Below are 18841 nucleotides of genomic sequence, written 5' to 3'. Positions count from 1 at the left end.
CTAACCATCTACCTTTTGCCTGCCTACCCACCTACCTACCCACCACCGAGTCACCTCTGCACTTTGACGAAGCGGGGAAAAACTCGGGTCATTAAGCTTCCGTCGCGCGTAGCTCGGATGACGGGGCGAGTGCACTGTCTTTCTCACAGCGCCGGCGACGTTATTACGCTAAAATAACGTTTCGCCACGTGCGCTCGAACGATCACGAAGATGTGTGTGCGTGTGTCTGTCTGTCTGTCTGAGAAAGCACGTCGAGCGCGCACACATCATCGGATGGGTGAAATCCCCGCGAAGGGATAACGAGAAGGCCGAGAATTATTAGGGATGCAAACCAGATGCACGGGAGAGAGGTCATAACCATTTTTAATCGCGGGAGCGTTTACCCCCCTCGCCATTAAAATCCCGTGAGCAAAACAATGGAACGGAGGAAGCAACGGCGGAGACGGACAGACACCGAGCAAGCGCGAGGCCGCTTATACGGCGACCTATGCGGTAACTCGTTTCAAGAAAGCACTTTTCCACCGCGAGTTACCCGCTCCCGGAGAATGCAGAAGGTTCGCTGCCGTTAGTCAACAGCGCGTCCCGTTTATATCGGCATGCTCGTTTGCTCGCTCGGCGGGATCTCGCGATAAAAGGCAGGATGAAAATGAAGACACCGTGTGCGGTTTCCCTAGTCGAAGGGCGTCCGCCAAATGAAAAAGGATGAAAATCGCGGGATCAAGCTTATCGGCCAATTATCTCGCGCGAATAGCGCCGTCTCGCCTAATACTAATTTGAAGTCTCAACCAAGCGCGCGCCGGGCTTCCCGGCGAGTTTAATCAGTCTCGCGAGGGAGGCTGAACGGTATTTCTATAAACACGCACCTCGAGGAGAAAAAGAAACTCGAGGTCTCCTTCGCGCGTTCGATCGCGATTCGACGCGCGCTTAAGAGATTTCGCCGCGATCTCAGGATCTCAAAGGATTTCAAAGGCTCACAGCTTACCGCCGACGTGGTCGTTCGAACACCGGCTATCTTGTCCCCGCTGAGACCGGTCAGCCCTCCCAGACACCTCCTGGTACACTCAGGATCGTTGTCCTCGCAGATTGGGCATCCCGCGGTGGAGGCGCCGCCACGCTCCCGGAGGACGTGATTGCTGCTAGTGTTGGTGCTTGTGTAGCCTTGGTCGGAGCTGGCGTTCGAGTTCGGCCTGGAGTCGTCCGAGCTGTCGAAGGGTTTGATGTTCCGCGGCCGGTGGACGATTCCCACCGGTTCCCATATCTCGCTGGTCGACGACGCGTAATAATTGTTCTCCTTGGTCTCGCGACTTCTCTCGTCAACGACCTTACCACCGCGCGCCACGGTGACATCCTCCTTCGTCACGATGGACGATTTCACGCTCAAGGACGTCTCGAGTCTCACCGGGGCCCTTTACAAGCAATTTACGAGATAGCAGTGTAGATCTGTTTCCCTCTTCTCCGTCCCGCTCTGGATGGGTGCGAAAACGCGCCTTTCCCGCGGGCGAATCGGCGAATCGTGAAGCGACGACAAGCGTGATCGCGCGCGTCTCGCGAATCAACGCGCGTTCTGCTCCCCGGCGATCGTTACGTACACGCGATGCTCGCGTCAGAATTAATAGCGAGTTACCGTAATAGCGATACTACGACGCCGTATTGCGACGAAATTGCGTCATTATCTCGAGGTAAACCAACTGTCGCGATTGATGGGGCGAATAAAGAACTGGACAGATGCGCGTACGAGCCGGCGGAAACGTTGTGTAACGCGAAGGTTCACCGACGAAAACCGATGTACGCTCGACCGGAAAGCAGCGAAAATACGACACGGCCCGAGCGAGCTTGTTGTGTGCACGGGAGGGAAAAGATCCACAATGCTACCTTAGAATCCCAGCCTTGACGAGAATCTGGTTGAGAAGATCGCACGGTGGGACTTGGCCGGTTATCATGGCTTCTCGCATAGCGACTCCGTCCGGCTCCTCGAGGGGGATCGGTACACCGTTTATCAGCAGGACTTCCTCCTTTCTCACGCAGGACTTTTTTTCGCAGTCCACTACCTTGGCACCGGGCCCGAGTATAGACTCCACCGTGGATTGAATCTCGTGGTCGTCCATCCCTAAGAACGTAGTCCACCTCGTACTTGTTTTTTCCTTTTTTTTTCCTTTGATGTTATTGATATCTCGTGCGAATTCGATTTTATCGAGTTATTATGATTTTTATTTATTTATTTATTTATTTATTTATTTACTGGAATTATTTTTTTAATACGATAAGTTTAACATAGTCGTAAAAAGAGAAATTATATAATATTATAATAGAGATTTACCGATTTAATACATATATATATATATATATATATATATATATATATGTGAGTGTTTTCGATCGATATTAGAATTTGTGAAGATATTTTAATCTTGACTATAGACAATATTTTTTGTTTCAATTAATATTTAAAGAAACGAGCAAGAAATTGTATATAAATATAAATTGATTTTAAGAGTCCGTTTATACGTAAATGTGCGAAAATCATTTTCATTGGAAATTGCCGACGATATTACAGGCGTCACACGGAAATGACAGTAGCGTCAATCATACGGGTTGTTGTCGCTTCACTGGTGATTCGTGAAGCCACAGGTACAATCGCGCGAGCACCTGCACACGTGCGTGCCGCCAATCGACCACCTGAACTAACCTAACTTAACGAAACCTGCCCGGAACCGGCGGCACCACGCACCTGCGTCGACACGAAGCTCCGACACGAAGCTGTTCCGCGGCGCTGCAGAGATTTTCAAAGTAGTTTGCCAAGTTCCGCCGAGCTAAAACGATTATTACGTAATCTCTGTTTTCATACGTCGATGTGGCTTCGTACGACACGATAATAGTTTTTGGAGATACTTAACCGAAGCATCGTGAATGCAACAAGTAAATTAATAACGCGCGTTTGATGCTTGGATTAAATTTCATTCAATAATATTCATTCGGTATATCATTTGGATTCATTGGACCTTTTTAATTTTTTATTCCAATACCAATTTTAATATCCGAGTTTCTTCTGTTTTTTAGCACTTTTAGCTGTTCAAAATATTTTTCACTGTATTCTTCAGAATTTTTTCAAGTACGAAAAGAAAATTTACTTATTTATTTTTGAAAAATGGGATGAATTAATATTTTAATTCCATTAATATGGACATCTATATTTCAGCGGCGGTACAAGCAACTTACTTAACGAAGCTAATCCTTTTCTCTCCGTGTATACTTGACACAAAATTCCAAAATAATTCTTCAACGTTTTCCTAAAAATAAGTCGATGCCGTAGTTTCTCCGTGCGATACTTGACACTTTTATCTCTTTATCGTACTGCAGGCGCGGGCACGCTACTTCTTCACGCGAGAGCGATCCCTTTCCCTTTCCCATCCAGTCGATAATTAGCTAACGAGCATGTCGCGACATAAATCAAGAACTTTGCTGGCGACGTAGGGTCATGAACAAAGTAGAGAGCGCCGGTGGTCGATGATGCGAGAAATGCATTATTCCGACGCACGCCACGGCGCCGTGCCGCGCGTATGCATAGATAAATGCACCGCTGTATGATTTACATCTCGCGGAGAACGACGTCGGGCGAGACGAAAGCGTGCTCGAATGGGTGCGCCGAGCTATAAATGCGTTTCTGTTTTGATTCTTAAGTACATTCTTTAAACGGGCGCGGGCCGGCCGGAGAGAGCGCGAGGGGCCGACGGGGGAAGACGGTCTTCTGTCGGTCCTTCTGGGAGCCGCGAGAAACGTACGAGCGGCAATGTAAACTGCGACGATGGTTTCGCGATAGACGAGCAAATGTTTGCGATGCAGCGCCAAACGAGCGTCTAGCGACGAGAAATTCTTCGCCCCGAAGGCGACGACATGTGTAAACCGAGGCTTTCGGCGGCCGGCAAACGACAATCGATGTCACGACGCGAGTATTTATTAGTAGAGCGCGTCAAAAGGTCTTGATAAATTTCTTTTATAAATTTCTTGCCCGGTAAAAAAAGAAAAAACATCATTATCGTTCGTAATTATCGATATTAAATGTAATTTTTCGATACACTATTTGTCGAGCAATCTCGTTGGCGCTAAATATTCATTATCGACACACCACCTTCCGAGTAACTTTATTGACGTCAAATTTTACTTTTCGACACAGCACTTTCCGAGAATATCCATTTTATGACGAGGTCAAGGATATGCGAGAGCATCACCAGGAAGTCGGGGGAGCAAATGGCTATTCGCGGAACGTCCCTGTTTTTACAGTAAAACACACAAGCTCGCGCAGAGACTCACGAGTGCACCAGATTCTCGTTGGCTTAGCTCTTAATAACGCGCTCTCTCATACTCATAGCGCTCGATGGTTAATATTTAACGCCAAAAGTAAGGCGATTCGAGTTTATGATACTCTACCGAGAAGTGGATAAATCGATAGCCATTGCCAGGAAGAATCTACTCCACGTCCGTCTTGCTTTATAGGCGCCTAAACATTTATGCACCATCTGGATCACTAGAGCTGCTCCGTTCTTTGAGCCGCACGAAGCTCAAAGAAGTCCACCACCGATTGATAACAGAATAGAGAGCAGAATGCGCGCATGGCTACCGCGTACGAGACTGACCGTTCGCGAGGAAAAATATCCCCCCGAATCCTAGCTGGTTGTTTGAAGAAGATCGTAATCGATAATTAACGACATGTAAGATTGCGTATTTAGCAACAGGTGAGAAGGTAACACAACTCGGCGGAGCATCGACGCTTCCGACCGCACTTGAACTAGACGCTGAATCGAGCTTGCTAATTAATAAGACGCGGTATTGAGCATGCATCATTAATGCCAGTCTATTAGCGGTCGTCGAGTTTCACTTTCGCTATTGGTGTCGCGCCGACGATAAAACGTGAATATTGCGATGAAATAATGCGATGAGCATGATCGAGGAGCGCGATTCATCCGTAGTCGCTCCGGGAGTTTGAAGTGCCATCACGGTCATTCGCAAAGACGTCGCGTCGTGTCGCGTCTGCATCCTTCGAATGTCTGCATAAACGCGGACGCGAACACGCACGGCGTTTCTAACCCGCGGATACAATCTGACTATTTCCGTTCGGGTATGCCGGCCACTGCTACTACTACCACGTATACCTCGCAGTCGCGCGACGATCGATTATTATTGGACGCGTCGAGAATGTGCGTTTTCTCAACACTTTGAAATACATTTATATTGAATGTCATAAACATTTTTTATATCATGCTAAATTTCACAATAAAATTAAATGTGAAAGCCTGATTCTTACGTGAAATTCTTACGTCTCCGTTATTTCTGTTGATTATATCATATCGTTTGATAAAATCTATATAAGGATTCTTTATGATTTGCATAATTAATGCTCCGAGAAATATCGCAGTAATCTATATTGAAATATTGTTGCAAGTCGTTTGTATGTACTCTGCACCGGCCGTGTGATCCTCTAACGTACCACGTAATTTACGAATAGCGCATAAATTATTCCGGTATATTACCTGGATAGTCTGGGATTAGCAGTAGCGTCTAATTACAACTGAGAAAATCCTTCGGCGCGAATTACCGGCAAATGAGATAAGAGAGATAAGAGTCATCTTAAATACACAATTTATCGCGATAAGATTCGTTGCTTGATGCGCGTGTGATATTATTGATTTCATAGTTCACTACGAGAGAGCGGTGTAAGATAATCTTAGAAATTTCATTAGTATTACATACGAATATCCTGCTCACGATTAAGAAAATTCTTACAAAATGCCCGTCCAAGCGACTTTCTAACTATTCCCGATCGTTCTCGGAATATGTTCCATTCTATATCCCATAAAATTTCGAGTTATCCTTCCCTTCAGACGTCGAGGAAGAGATGCGTTCGGCTGCACGTCGAGTAACGCGGCATTACTTTTCGCGGCTCATTGAACGGGCATAATGAGCTCAATTAGCGAGCTAATTGAATTGTAGGTAGGTGGGGAAACGGAGTCGTTGTCCAAAGGTGCGCGCAGCCTGCGTGCCGGACGTCGTCTCAATTGCCGCCGTAGAAGCGACGACGCCTCTATTTTTAGCACCTAAGACTTAGCGTATAGTCGCACGCTCGTGGAAAAACACACGAGGAGGACGGGGTGGACGGAGCGTCGGGAGAGCGAGCAATATTCGTACGTGGGAAAAGGACGGCTAATTAATCGCCGATGCCGCTGTCAATTAAGCGTAACAACGAGACAACGTGTTCGTCGCTCGGAGGGTGGCGAATGCCAACGTAAGTCCGATCTTGTCGACGATCCCCGTTGAATAAATTCACGAAAATGTCGCGCGACTTCTTCCTGGACAGAGTCCATAGCCGGAGTAATTAACGAGACTTCCGTCCCTCCCCTCTTCCCACCATCGTCACCATCCCCCGTAAAATTGAAGCTACGTCAGTGTGCGGCGCAATTGCGAACCGGTTTTAATCTCCCAATGCCGCTATAAATACCGGCCGTTCATTCGCCATTTTGGCCGAAACCAATTTTAGGGATTTAAGTGATTTCGATGTCTGACTGATTAATCGAGCAAAAGATTCAATTAAAACCGAGAGTCGTCGATCGCGCTCACGCTCGCCCGCACGCGACCCGAATTCGTTACAGCGTGCCGGCAGCCTAAGCGCGACGCCGAGGAACAATTAATTAGCCTCTTGCGGGACTAATTAAGGCGCGAAATGAAATGTCGCCGTGGAACGTGTCGTGATGTCGGGAGGGACGTCGTTGTATGCGGGGATTTAATCGCGACCGCCCAGCTGACTTCTGTCGCGTAAACACGAAGCAACCGCGCGACGAGGAGAGATCTTGGCTCGATAAACGGCCGGGATTGTGTGTAAATCGCGAGCGACTTGCATTATTACGAAACTTACGTACGTACAAACCAACACGCGAGATGTTACGTGCTCTCTCGGGAGATTCTCAGCTGATAGCAGGGCTCGCCACACTTGGGCCGGCGCAAAGCGTTCATGGTCAGTGTCAATATCGCGTGTAGACCGTTCACACCGCTTAATAATAATCTCCCGTACGGTGCAACTAACAAGATGAACGGTATAATATATATATATATAAGCGATATGTATATTCGCTTTTTCGAGAAACACCACGATGTATCGGCTAACGATGATGAATATAATGGAAAAAGGGAATTAGCTGTGCACATAATACAACTGAAGTTGAGACTTAGTAGTTTTTAACTGTGAGAGCTAAAAAAGAGGTACAGAGATAAAAAATTAGCCAAATTAATTAAATTTTAGTTGTACTTTATGGACAGCTAATTTTTACCTGTGGAAGTTAATTCTTTTTTTTCTGTACAGAAATTACAGACTTGACATGGTTCCTCTTTTATGCCAAAAGAAGATATAAAATCTTCCATTATATAAAAAGAGAAGATACGAAAATATAATTCAAAAGAAATTTTTCATGATAATTTAAAAAAACCGAGGGACATATTTTTAGATTTGAGAAGTTCGAAAATGAAGAAATTCGGACGGGATATTTGAAAGTCGTGCAATTGTTTGAAAGATAATTCAGCGTTGTTAATTTAGGGATTCGCGACTCGTTCGTGTGTATGTATCAGCTCTCAAGTTTCCGTCCAGCTAAAGAGATCATGAAAACTAACATCGAGGATGTTAATCGCAACGTGCGAATGTCCCCTCCGTTATCCAACACCGTTAATAAGCCAGTTTTACAAACAGTTCCGTCATTGCACATTTGTAATAATTATCGTTGTTCGCGTGCGGATCGCGTGATCGCGAGTTGCAAGTTGTGTGTGAATCGTCGAGCTGCGAGCGGCAGCTCGCGAGGCAGGAATTACCAGTCTGAGATGGGGCAATCTGCGCACCTGCCCTTTCGTCACGAATTAATTAGTACACCACGTTAATTACTTCAATCTGCCGACCACTTTCGGACAATTCTTCACTCGTATGACTAATGATACGCGGTCTCGATCAAGTCGAACACTATCGTCTGTTCAACGGCACGAAAGAACACTTTAAAATAGAGGGATAAAAAAATCATCGTTACAACGCTCGGTGGAACGTTACGCAAAATTGCTGAAATGAATATAAATGAAACTTCAATTTGACATATTTGCTTTATGTTCAAGGTACCTAATTAGTGATAAATTAGAGATATTATAAAGGCATTTGAAACACACGCCATGCTTGTACAGAGAGAAAAGCGTCTTGCGTTTGGTATTTGTGGCCATAATTGCATGGTCAAGTAATTATAGCCGAGAAAGCCATTTTTTGCAGCGAACGCTGTTAAATTACTGCTTACAAGAACGCCACATATGCATGTATCGCTGCCATTACTTTCTCGCTGGAACAACAAGAAGATGGCGCTGTAAATGCCTATAATTTTCATGAGATTAATCATTTGTTTTTTTCCTTCAGTGTTGCGACCGAAGTGGAAACGTGGGTAAGTGATGTTGCAGCGCATGATGACGAGCTACCGGCGTTGACGCGGCGTATCGCATCGTGCCGCCGTCGATATTGATATTTATTCCGGAGAGCGTGCCCCGCGAAAATCAAAACGCCGTAAAAATTTATTGTCGTTATACTTCACAGCCCGTTGCGGATCTCGCGACAACGAAACACACACACGCATATACGCATCGGCGAAACGGAAAATGTGCACGCGCTACATTGTAATTCGCGCCCGTTCGACCTATCGATCATATTCGCGTCGCGTGCTGCAAACACGCGACTCTCCACATAATATTTCGCTAATCGGATACAGGGTAACGATGGCAACTATTTGTTACCGTGCATTTAGGATCGGCAATTCGACGATACATTACCCTCTTAATCCGCGTTGCAACCTATAAGCCTACAGCCGGTTCCCGTACTCGGGTGGATTAACGCACGTAATTACCATCGCTTGTAGCGCGTTTGCATACGCGAGCATCAGTCGCGCGCGTTATTATTGCGCCGCGTTTGTCTTTTTGACGCGCGCGAGCTTCTCTTAATGATTATGCAGAAATTACGCGGGACCGTTGCCGCTGAAATTATAACGTAAAATAGATATCCGCGGGAATACTACGCGACCGAATATCCGACAGAGATGTGCAATCGCGCTCGGGACGAATTGAGAACGAAGTTCGCGTTTCGCGTGGAATGAAAAAAATACTAATCGCGCACATAAAGAATTCGCGATGTATCCCTGGGACGAGTCGCTCGCTCCTTCCTCCTTGCGAATCCGTCACGACGCTGAAGCGTCCAGGGGAGGATACTCGGAACGGGATTTGCATTGCAGAGTGAAATTAGCTGGGTAAAAAACTGGCCGTGAGGAAAATTTGCAATGTTAACGAGGCTGATCGTCACATTTCCGCGACGGGCCAGAAGCCTATCCCTCGTTTGCACGTTAATTCGGGCTTAAGTCCGAAACCGTAGAGTAGCTTTGCACCAATTTTTTCTCCCATTCTTCGGCCCTTTCCCGTTTAATTCCACGCCCCATACTCGTTGTTGACGTTCTGAATTTCGCGAGCGCGCTTCCGCGCGCCCTACGCGCGGCTTGTTTAACACGCGCACGCGCGCGCTAATTTTCATGCATGCATAAACCGTCGTGAGTCGAAACTCGATTACTTCAGAGATTACATGAGCTATCCTAACGCGTTCGAAGCCCGTTCGAATTGGGAAAGCCGGGGTGCAAGGACAGCGACGTTAAGTAAAGTTTATGGAACGGGCTATATTTGCCTTTAGAATTGTGAAACAATGGATTACAACCAACTCGTTGCCGCGGGCGAAGTTTGCTCTATAGACAATGCATTAATCTTATTGCTCGGTGTGCTGTGTGCTAATGCTCGAACAGAATTCATCGCGGAAAGGCGAAAATGCGTTCGGTAGCGTACGTTGAAATATAACATGCGCAACGCAGATATCTTCTCGATATTTTTCAGCGGGTATATACACATATTTTATCGGGAGGAACATTTCGCGTTGTTGATACTTGCGTGCGCGTATTAATTAGCAACAGCGACCACGAAGGAACGTTAATTTAATTTTCGCGTAATTGCATATTTCCGCGGAATTCAGTTCGATATTTTGATATGTCAAACGACAACGAATTCTGCGTTTACTCGTATCCGTTGTTTTGTTTTTGCGCAAATAAACAAGATAGCATAAATAAACGATATAGCGAAATACTGCGTATCGCCGAGCGCACGGATTTTCGCGGCGACAATTCGACGCGTAGAAAAGCAATCGCGAGACGAGTAATTCTAAACGTGTTAAGTAATTCGTGTCAAGAACGAGAGCGACGAGTAGGAGCAACGCATTTGAGCAACCGTCTTACGGGATGTAATGCATTTGAGGCAGTTAAGATAATCACGAATAATATCAAGAAGGGGCTGCTGCACGCTCGCGAACACGGGGACTATATAAAAGCAGACGTTTCGCCTCCGTATTGGCTAATGAAAATACTGATGCGAGCTGCGAATGTTGTTCGAGCCTACGGGAAATTCGCAGCGGAAAGTACCGCGAGTCGCGAACAATCTTCGACAAATTTTATCCCGTGTTTCATCGTTCGCGGTTACGCGTGTGATTTTTCCCTTTTCCTCCTCCCTTTCGCGCCATGCCCGGTCTCTTTTTTTCCCTTTACGTCTTCTGCAGACGCGACTATTTTCTTTCGATTTTCGTTTATCATACATATATATGTACATATGTATTTTATATATATATATATATATATATACATCATTCTTTCTCTCTTTTATATTACGCGAATTTTTTCACGCACACGCGTATTACGCATAACGAGTATGGGAGAGGAGAAAAAACACTGGAATAAAAACATCACTTTAAAAAACATTTAAAAAAACATCACTTTTATTTTTGCATTCCGGCTCGGCTTTGTCAACGCTCTCTGCGTGCGCGCGTGTTGTCGACGAGCGTGCGGGGAAAAATATTTCAGACGAAATTTTATTTCGCCCCCTCTTTTGTTATTTTTTTTTCTACGTTTTATTGTCCTTTCTTCCCAGCGAGCGAATTAGACGCGACATTACTACCAGTCACAGCGCACGCGTGCAAGCACGTCGCGTAAACAAGGGAGTAAATACAAACAGCATCTACGTGATCGCGGCAGCTTATTGCATCGTTTTTACGGTTTCCCTTCTCCCTTCCGCCGGTGAAGATATCAGAATAAGATGCATAAACAGTTGCATAATTTCCGACTGTCGTCTATTCCAGGCGGTCGCGACAATAATAAGCTATAAATGTCTTCAATTGTTGCGACAATGCGACGTGCGTTGGTGTACACACGCCAGAGAACAACGCACAATACATCAGGATATATCAAGGTACCCTGAGGATGGCGGAATACACTATACCAAGTCGAAATAATACAGCATACTATCGTATATTTTCAATGGCAAGGTAAAATATATCCAGACTTTATAACCGGATCGTTTGATCGTTGCATTGCTAAATCCGACTCGGGATTTCCGTCATCGTGTCAAATGATAAATTATAACCGTAATTAATAAAAATTTTTCAGTATACGGTATATGCACGGTGTCGTATATTTCCCAGAATGACGGCGATACTTTTGGGTGCTCGTATTTCTCGCACACAACCTGCTCGTATTAACGCAACCCTTTACTGCCGTGAACTTCTAAATCGATACTTTCGACAAACCTACCCATTAAATCGGTACAAAGGGGGACGCAGCCTCTATATGTGAGCGCCACCCTAGGGTGCGCACCCCCGAAAAATCTCCCCTTCACCGGATAATACGAGCGCGATGACAAAGGTACCATTATTCGTATAACGGGGACGATTCAGAAGCGGGCAATATCCGTGCGTACGAATCGAGTGAGGGAGAACTACACAAGATATACAAGCGGAACGCGAACCCTTTTATCGCAAATTCATGTTACGTGAAAAAACATTTGTCTTATCAATCAAAGGGGGGCACCTTCGGCAATTGCAATCGCAAATCCTCTGTCTCTCTCTCTCTCTCTCTTTCTCTCATGATTCCGCTGTTCTCTTCTGCACTTGCGACGTCATATTTCATCGAAACAAACGTACGCTTGCTGTCAGAGCAAACAAAATTTCATTGTAGACAGAGAAAATTAAAACAGAAAGCGAGGTAGAGGGAGAGAAATAGAGAGGGAAGGGGAGTTAAACAATTGATGCAATTCGAAATTGCGCTTTCAATAAAACCCGGTGGGCCGGGCTAATAAATGCGGGACCTGGCATGTTTGCGTACATGAATGGAATCACACGAATATGTTAAAATTATAAAACAATATTCGGCTTTTCGCAGTAATAGCACTGTTATTTTCTCGTGCGAACAATAGAAAATGTCATTATGAAGTCGGTCCCCGCTGGTCGATATCAGTGATTCGCGATACATCACTGTAATGGCGCCCATACGTTTCGCGAAAAATGTCCTACAGCCACGGACCCTGTCTCAGCGCAATATCGTTGTTTTCGGTCATCAATTAAGCCGGTGAAACAAGGAACTTAATTTACAACGTGCTGCCGACCCAATTGTCGCGATAAGTAACTGGGCGAATGTCGTAATTACGACAATTTACAGCGGCAGTAATCGTCGAATTGCGGGGAAGCAATACGTTTCCTGCGATACGTTCACAATACTCTCCGTTATCGCCGTTTCTACGCCATTGGTTAGCCCGATTTAATAGAGATCTCGGCATACACCGTTAAACCAGCCAAATTACTGTGATAAATTACCGCGGGCGAGGATCATAATTATCGCCTCTACGATAACGAGTCTCTCTCTCTCTCTCTCTCTCTCCTCCCTTCCTCTATTTCCTTCGTTGCCTGGAGAGATTCCGACAACGCCGATGAATCCCGCCGTTTCTCTACGCCGTTGACCGAACCGACGGGGACACAGGAGAACTCGGATGCGAATCCCTGCAAGAAATATCCGCGACCAAATACGGCCTGTGCACGTTTGACGAGCCTACTTTTCCGCGCAATCGATAGTAGACGTTCCTTTTTGCACGCACTAAGGTTGTAATCGTCGTCGTCGTGGTCGTCGCCGAGACGAGACGACGCGACGGACAGCAAACGATTTGCTTCCTTTTCCCTCCGAACATAATTATGCAAAAACGCATAAATTGCTCTTAAATACGAGCGAGCCTTATATACACTTCTGTATACCGCGTGATTGAAAAGTTCCAAACAGCACATCGTACTACGTTCTCACGGTAATAAAATCTTGGAGTGTCTGATAACACGTTATGTTCTTAACGTCGTCATAGGCGACTTATAATACTCATTGTATTCGCATACGCGCGAAAAATCTCTCTCCTCTCGTCATCCGTCAACGAGAGCTAACTCCCTCGCAGAACTCTCGACGTTCACATCACTTTCCGCGCAATCAACAACTACCGCCGTCTCGCACGCGCCTGTATTGTCATCGTTGAGTCCCGACGAGAGAGATCCGCTTTCTTTTTTTATATTTTCAGTCACGTGCACGCGAGCGAGTTCCACGGGGTCGTCGAAACCTCGAGTTACACTCGTGTTCACGTACCACTGAACCGCGTAATGCGTGCACATGAACTCCGTCGCGTCGCCTCGACGCACCCTCTGACCGTGGAGGCGCCCTGTTGTGCCACAGATTTTTCACATGCGTAAATAAAAACAACATAGAGGGTGAGAATCGTTACTCACGGATAAGGAGCAAACAACAGCGGGGGAGTGAGTGAGTGGCACCGCGACTGAAGAATTAAATCTGACCCACATCCCGGAATTATGAGCACGTAATTACGCGTCACTAATCTCCCCGTGAAGTGGCGTGAAAAGGGACTTCACACTTTCCACTCTTCGCGCGTTTTCACATTTTTTTTTCCGCGGAGCGCCGTCACCAAGCCGTCGATAAAGTTATTTTCCGAGTGGACGACTACAGGGAAATATTTCTTTCAAGTCCTCACGATCCCCGTGAGCGGATACGCGCTCGTAGAGACACTTGTTCGCGAGAGAGTCGTTGCTATTCTTTTTCCTAAGCTAATTCAGCACGCCTTTGCAAGCGCGAAAGGATAGACCTGATTGATAAGACAATAGCTTTTTATGAATTATCGAATCTAACCAGCGGTAAATTCGTCGTAAAAGTATCTAGGCGAAAAGATAACTGCGAGATCAATGGAGCGCGTTATCGTAATGTTACACTTTCTCGGACGGATTTCCGGTCTAGCCTGTTCGAAATCGGCAACGCCTTAGATCTTCTAGCCAATAGTCGCGGCAAGCTCAGTATGGTCTGAAATTAGTCCAAGGTTTAGAAAGTGCAATACGGAACCACACAAGTTAAGACCTTATTATTTTCTTGCGCGAACCAACCACGTTATTCCAGTTCTCACACACGATCGTTATCGTTCGCGTTTCTCCCTGGACATTTCAGATCGGCGCGCCTTAAACAACGCGTTTGATACAAACACAACGCAGCTCATGATATATCAATCTTTATCGCGCGACTTGTGCCTTATCGAATTGGTGTCATGAAATTCAAACAAATCGAACTAATTTGAGCTCCAGCATCATAAGTATCATTAGATGATAATTCAATATTAAATGGTTTGGGGGAAAAATTACAGGGTATATACATACATATACATAAAACAGTAAAATTTATAATAAGAAATGAAAGGTGCGACTTCCGACTACACCTTTTTACTTTCCCATTTTTAGACGCGATTACACGCCTTACGCATTATATGTAGGGTTAAATATCGCGCAAGTAGCCCTAATTATAATGTTAAGGCAAAATATGACATCTAATGTAGTAAACCTAAAAATCCGTTAATGCGAGTCGCCGGCCGAGCTCTTCCGGAAAAGCCGTAGAGAGTGCGCGGTTCCCAACATCGCGAGTATTATGAGAAACGCTAAAGCAACCGTTACGCTACTACGGGTACAAAAACGTGTCATTAACGACACCGTTCTCTTTTTCTCCAAGTGAACATTAGGAAAAATGACGATCGTAACACAAATGTGGGGCACCAATAGGAATACGAGAGGCGCAATATCCATGATTCCAGCGATTACCGATATTTCGATTTCTCGCGCACCCACCCTCTAACTGAACGCAACCCTCTCTTGAAAAAACAACGCCAGTAAAATCCGGCGCAGCCTCGTCGGATCGTAAACGGACGGGCGGGTAAAAGGTCCGCGCGAGAGACGGCGAGTGCAGGATGGAAACGGAAACAACGTAACGAGCGCGACGCGACATCGTGACAAGAGGAAAGAAGTGCGCGCGTGTCCGAGCGATCGGCCGAAATCGGTCCGTTGATTCCGGACAGGAAACGGGCCCGGCTTCACGCTCGCTGCTCAGATGGTATCGATGAAAATTGCGACGTTGGTCTCGCAACGGCGAGACGTTCCAATTTCGCGAGAGAGAAGAGAGAGAGAGCCACGGCGGGCACATAAGTCGCGATCGAACGTCGGCGGTACGTTTCCCATTTTAAAACGGCTCACCCCTATCCGTATTCCTTTGATAGCTCGCTATCTTAGCGGCCGCGCCGGTATCGGCCTCGACGACGTCGCGGAGACGCATGGCTGTAGAAAAATTGCCCGGAACGTTGGGAAGCGCCCGTCCAATCTCCGAGGGCGGACGCCAGTCGCCTCAAACGCAACTTCGCGTTTGGGAACCGTTAGATTCAATATCATGCAAATGGTGGCGCGTAAGGCCGTTGATCGATGAGAAGAGGGAAAAGTGGAGGGGGGAGCCATTTCGGCGAGAAAGCAATCGGCCGTGTCGTCATGCTCGAAAACACACAATTAAATTACGATCGCGTGCGCACGCTCCACTGCGAGGAACAAAGCAACACGACGGGCCAGCTGCTGTTAATTTCGAAATCAATTTCGATATCAAGCGGGAGAATTTGCGACAAGCTACAGCTACACAGTCAATCGAGCCGAGCGAATGGCGCCGTCGATCGAGGGAGACTCGACAGTATAATCACCGTCGATCGCTCTCGTTACAAGGAATACAATACAGACAGCTTCCTGTGACACTCCTGCGTCGCGATTATTCCGGCTGCAACTTAAATCGCGCTCTGCCAAGCCCCTGTCGAGCGGGAAGCGTGATAAAAGAATACAACCCACTTGGTCGTTCGCCACCAAAGCCGAATGCAGCTGGACGAACTTGAATTCCCAGGAATGTTCCGCATTTTTGTGCCCCCGGAAAATTTGAAATTACTGTTACATCGTGCGAATGGATGAGTTTCGCAATCGCGAATAATTGTGAAATATCCCGGATCGTCGGAGTCCGCGCATTCTCCGACTTTCTCGACATAATTCTCGAAACTTTTATCGCGTAACTCGAATAAAAGACACGTGTCGCTCGTGTTAAATGTTAACGATACGACTCGCAATACAAAACCAGGAACGAGGAGAGACACGGTCGCATCGTATTTTCGATCGCGAGCACGTTCCGCCTGGTAGCTTCCCGATCCCCAGGGCTCAGATATGCGGAAAGAGAACGTCGACGACGAAGGAGGCGGGAGTCTACGGAGCGGAAAAAGGTCTTCGCTAACCGGAGACTTCGTGTAGCTATATCGCGCCATGAAATTCGCGTAATGACTCGGCTCGCGCTTATTCTATTCGCGACTCGATTTACTCGCACGATTACGCGTACGGTTACGATACCAGATAACATGGGACGTTACAAGACGGCGAACAAGAGAACGAGCAAGTCACCGTCTCCCTTTAAACGCGGGCTGCGACTACAACATAAAAAACGAATTCAAGTCTTCAAACGTATCTTCGTGTTTATTCTCCTCCATATTCGTCGTCGATGTTAAGCGACGGAATTAAAAGTGGGCTTGTTTTTTAAAAGCACGACAACCAATCAACACGTGTCCTCTGTCATTTTTATTTTTCCTTTGTGTATACTCTGTAGCATTACTTATTCTTTCTCCTTTTTTTTCTGCGACCAAAATTATTATTTTATTGTTATTACATACGGGTATGACAACGAGACGACGTAAGTATCGATTGTCAACGAAAAATGTCGGTCGGTCCCAATTGTGTCGGAAAATTTGGCAAATTGCACAACGTGACTCGTTAACGTGTGACATCGCGTAACATGTGTACACGTTGCCGAGTATATATACACTAGTTTACGCTTACCCGATACGTGACTCAATTTATCCGTACGATTGCCTTTACGGACCGGCATACAGGGAAAACGGTATACCTCGCCGAACAGAAGAGTGAACTCTCTCGCTCTTACTCTCGCCCCCTTCCCCCCTCTCTCTCTCCACGCTCGAATACCGACTTCTCTCCCGCTCTCAAGAAACCAGAGGCTGCTGCATTACGGACGCCAGCGGCTAATTCGAATTCGAATCACGCGTCTCGACACGCACGATCACGTACCTCGATTAAACCGTGCGCCGCCGTTAGGAAACGCAAGAACCGGAGTGTATAAATATTTTCAGACGACTGCGAAATGCATATCTGCTGCGTGCATCTGCGAATGAGTATAATTAAAAAGCGCGAAGCGAGCGTACATGTTGAATGAAAGTTCCGTGATAATTTTGTAAATGATGCAACAACGCATTTTCGACTTGTTGGCTGCGTAAAAAAATTATGTAATGCAATGCTACACAGACTGACGTGTTTGGAGAGCACGCTGTCCATAATTCTCTTTTCGAGCTGAGGTTCTCGACTTCCCCTCCTGCCGGGTTATACTCAAGTGTATATGTCACGATAAGATCCGGCGATGTAAGAAACGCTGAGAGAAAAACGAAAGCTATTACCGGCGATAACGTTATCGCGCCGTTCGTTGTATTTCACATCGGAAATATGTGATGTTACGCTCAGGTGTCGAATTGCCGATGGCAGATCCGTACCAGATAGTGAAACGAGATTCGGAATTGATCGCTATCGACGATCGGACAGATGCGCAGCGAGCAAAACAAAAATTACACGGGCACGTATTTTCTCAATTCTGTTTTGGTAAATAATAAAAATGCGTGTGCGATCCATCGAGATTTTATGCGCGCTATTATTATGTAACCAATATATGTATCAGTTCAATGCGCTCGAGTTAATATCCGAACGCGATTGTTTTCAAGTATGCTTTTCGTTAAAATAATACTTTGCGAGAAAAACAGATGTAAATTTATTTAATAAACGATTCCGTCTTGGCTCTGAAAGAGAGAGAAGGAGAGAGAATGTTGAAATTCCATATTTGCGAAAAGTATTGAAAACAGTCTTTCCGCCGAAATCTGTATTTGGACTGTTATAATAATTTTTCTAATTGAGCGGCATACGACGAATAGACTATTTAGCTAAACGTGGGAACGTTGCGTGTCAAGAACGGCGGTAACGCGAGCAGGGAGCCTGTTGTACATTGTAGGATTGTACTTAACGAGTGCCTTAACAGCGAGCTCAAACGGCGACCCATTAACGAGCTTAGGCCTTCTTGTCAAACACGAAAACGTGTTAAATATCCGCAGGCAAGGTGTAACAAATTAGACACAGCGATATATTTCCCACAGAAAGGAAATTGCGTAATCCGCATATACGGGAGAAAAACTAGAGAGAGAGAGGGAGAGAAGGGAGAGGGGTAAAACAATTTCTTGATGTGACCGTTGTCGAGCAGAGCGCGACTCGAAACGAGCTGGGATTTTAATCTTAGTAAGTGTTCGAGTCTGCTGCGATTACTCCCGGCTAGTTGTTAGGAAACGACGAATTAATTAGTCCCCGCGTTAACTTGATTTATTCGCAACGTCGCGGACGTCGCCCGTTCTTTCTCGCGTTTCAATTTCCCGGGGAAGCTCGCGCCTTCGCTTGCGACGCGCCTGGAATGGCGGAGGTATCGATCCCGCGGGAATGGCGTAT

The 18841-nt window shown here is 46.1% G+C and overlaps 1 protein-coding gene across 1 annotated transcript in view; it reads right to left on the bottom strand.

Annotated features, from left to right (window-relative positions):
- The window catches only part of LOC106746166, a 319832-nt gene that overhangs the window by 233093 nt on the left and 67898 nt on the right, over positions 1 to 18841 (bottom strand). Inside the window, exons 4-5 of the mRNA XM_014622420.1 lie at positions 1873 to 2107; positions 983 to 1406 (exon numbers count right to left, since the gene is read on the bottom strand). Of these exons, the coding sequence (XP_014477906.1) occupies positions 983 to 1406; positions 1873 to 2107 (659 nt within the window). The remainder of the gene's footprint in view (positions 1 to 982; positions 1407 to 1872; positions 2108 to 18841) is intronic.

The sequence above is a fragment of the Dinoponera quadriceps genome, unplaced genomic scaffold (assembly GCF_001313825.1).
Source record: "Dinoponera quadriceps isolate SergipeBrazil2010 unplaced genomic scaffold, ASM131382v1 scaffold566, whole genome shotgun sequence".
Lineage (NCBI taxonomy): Eukaryota > Metazoa > Arthropoda > Insecta > Hymenoptera > Formicidae > Dinoponera > Dinoponera quadriceps.
Note: the sequence above shows the minus strand (reverse complement) of the source record. Positions and strands in the feature narration are given on the sequence as shown.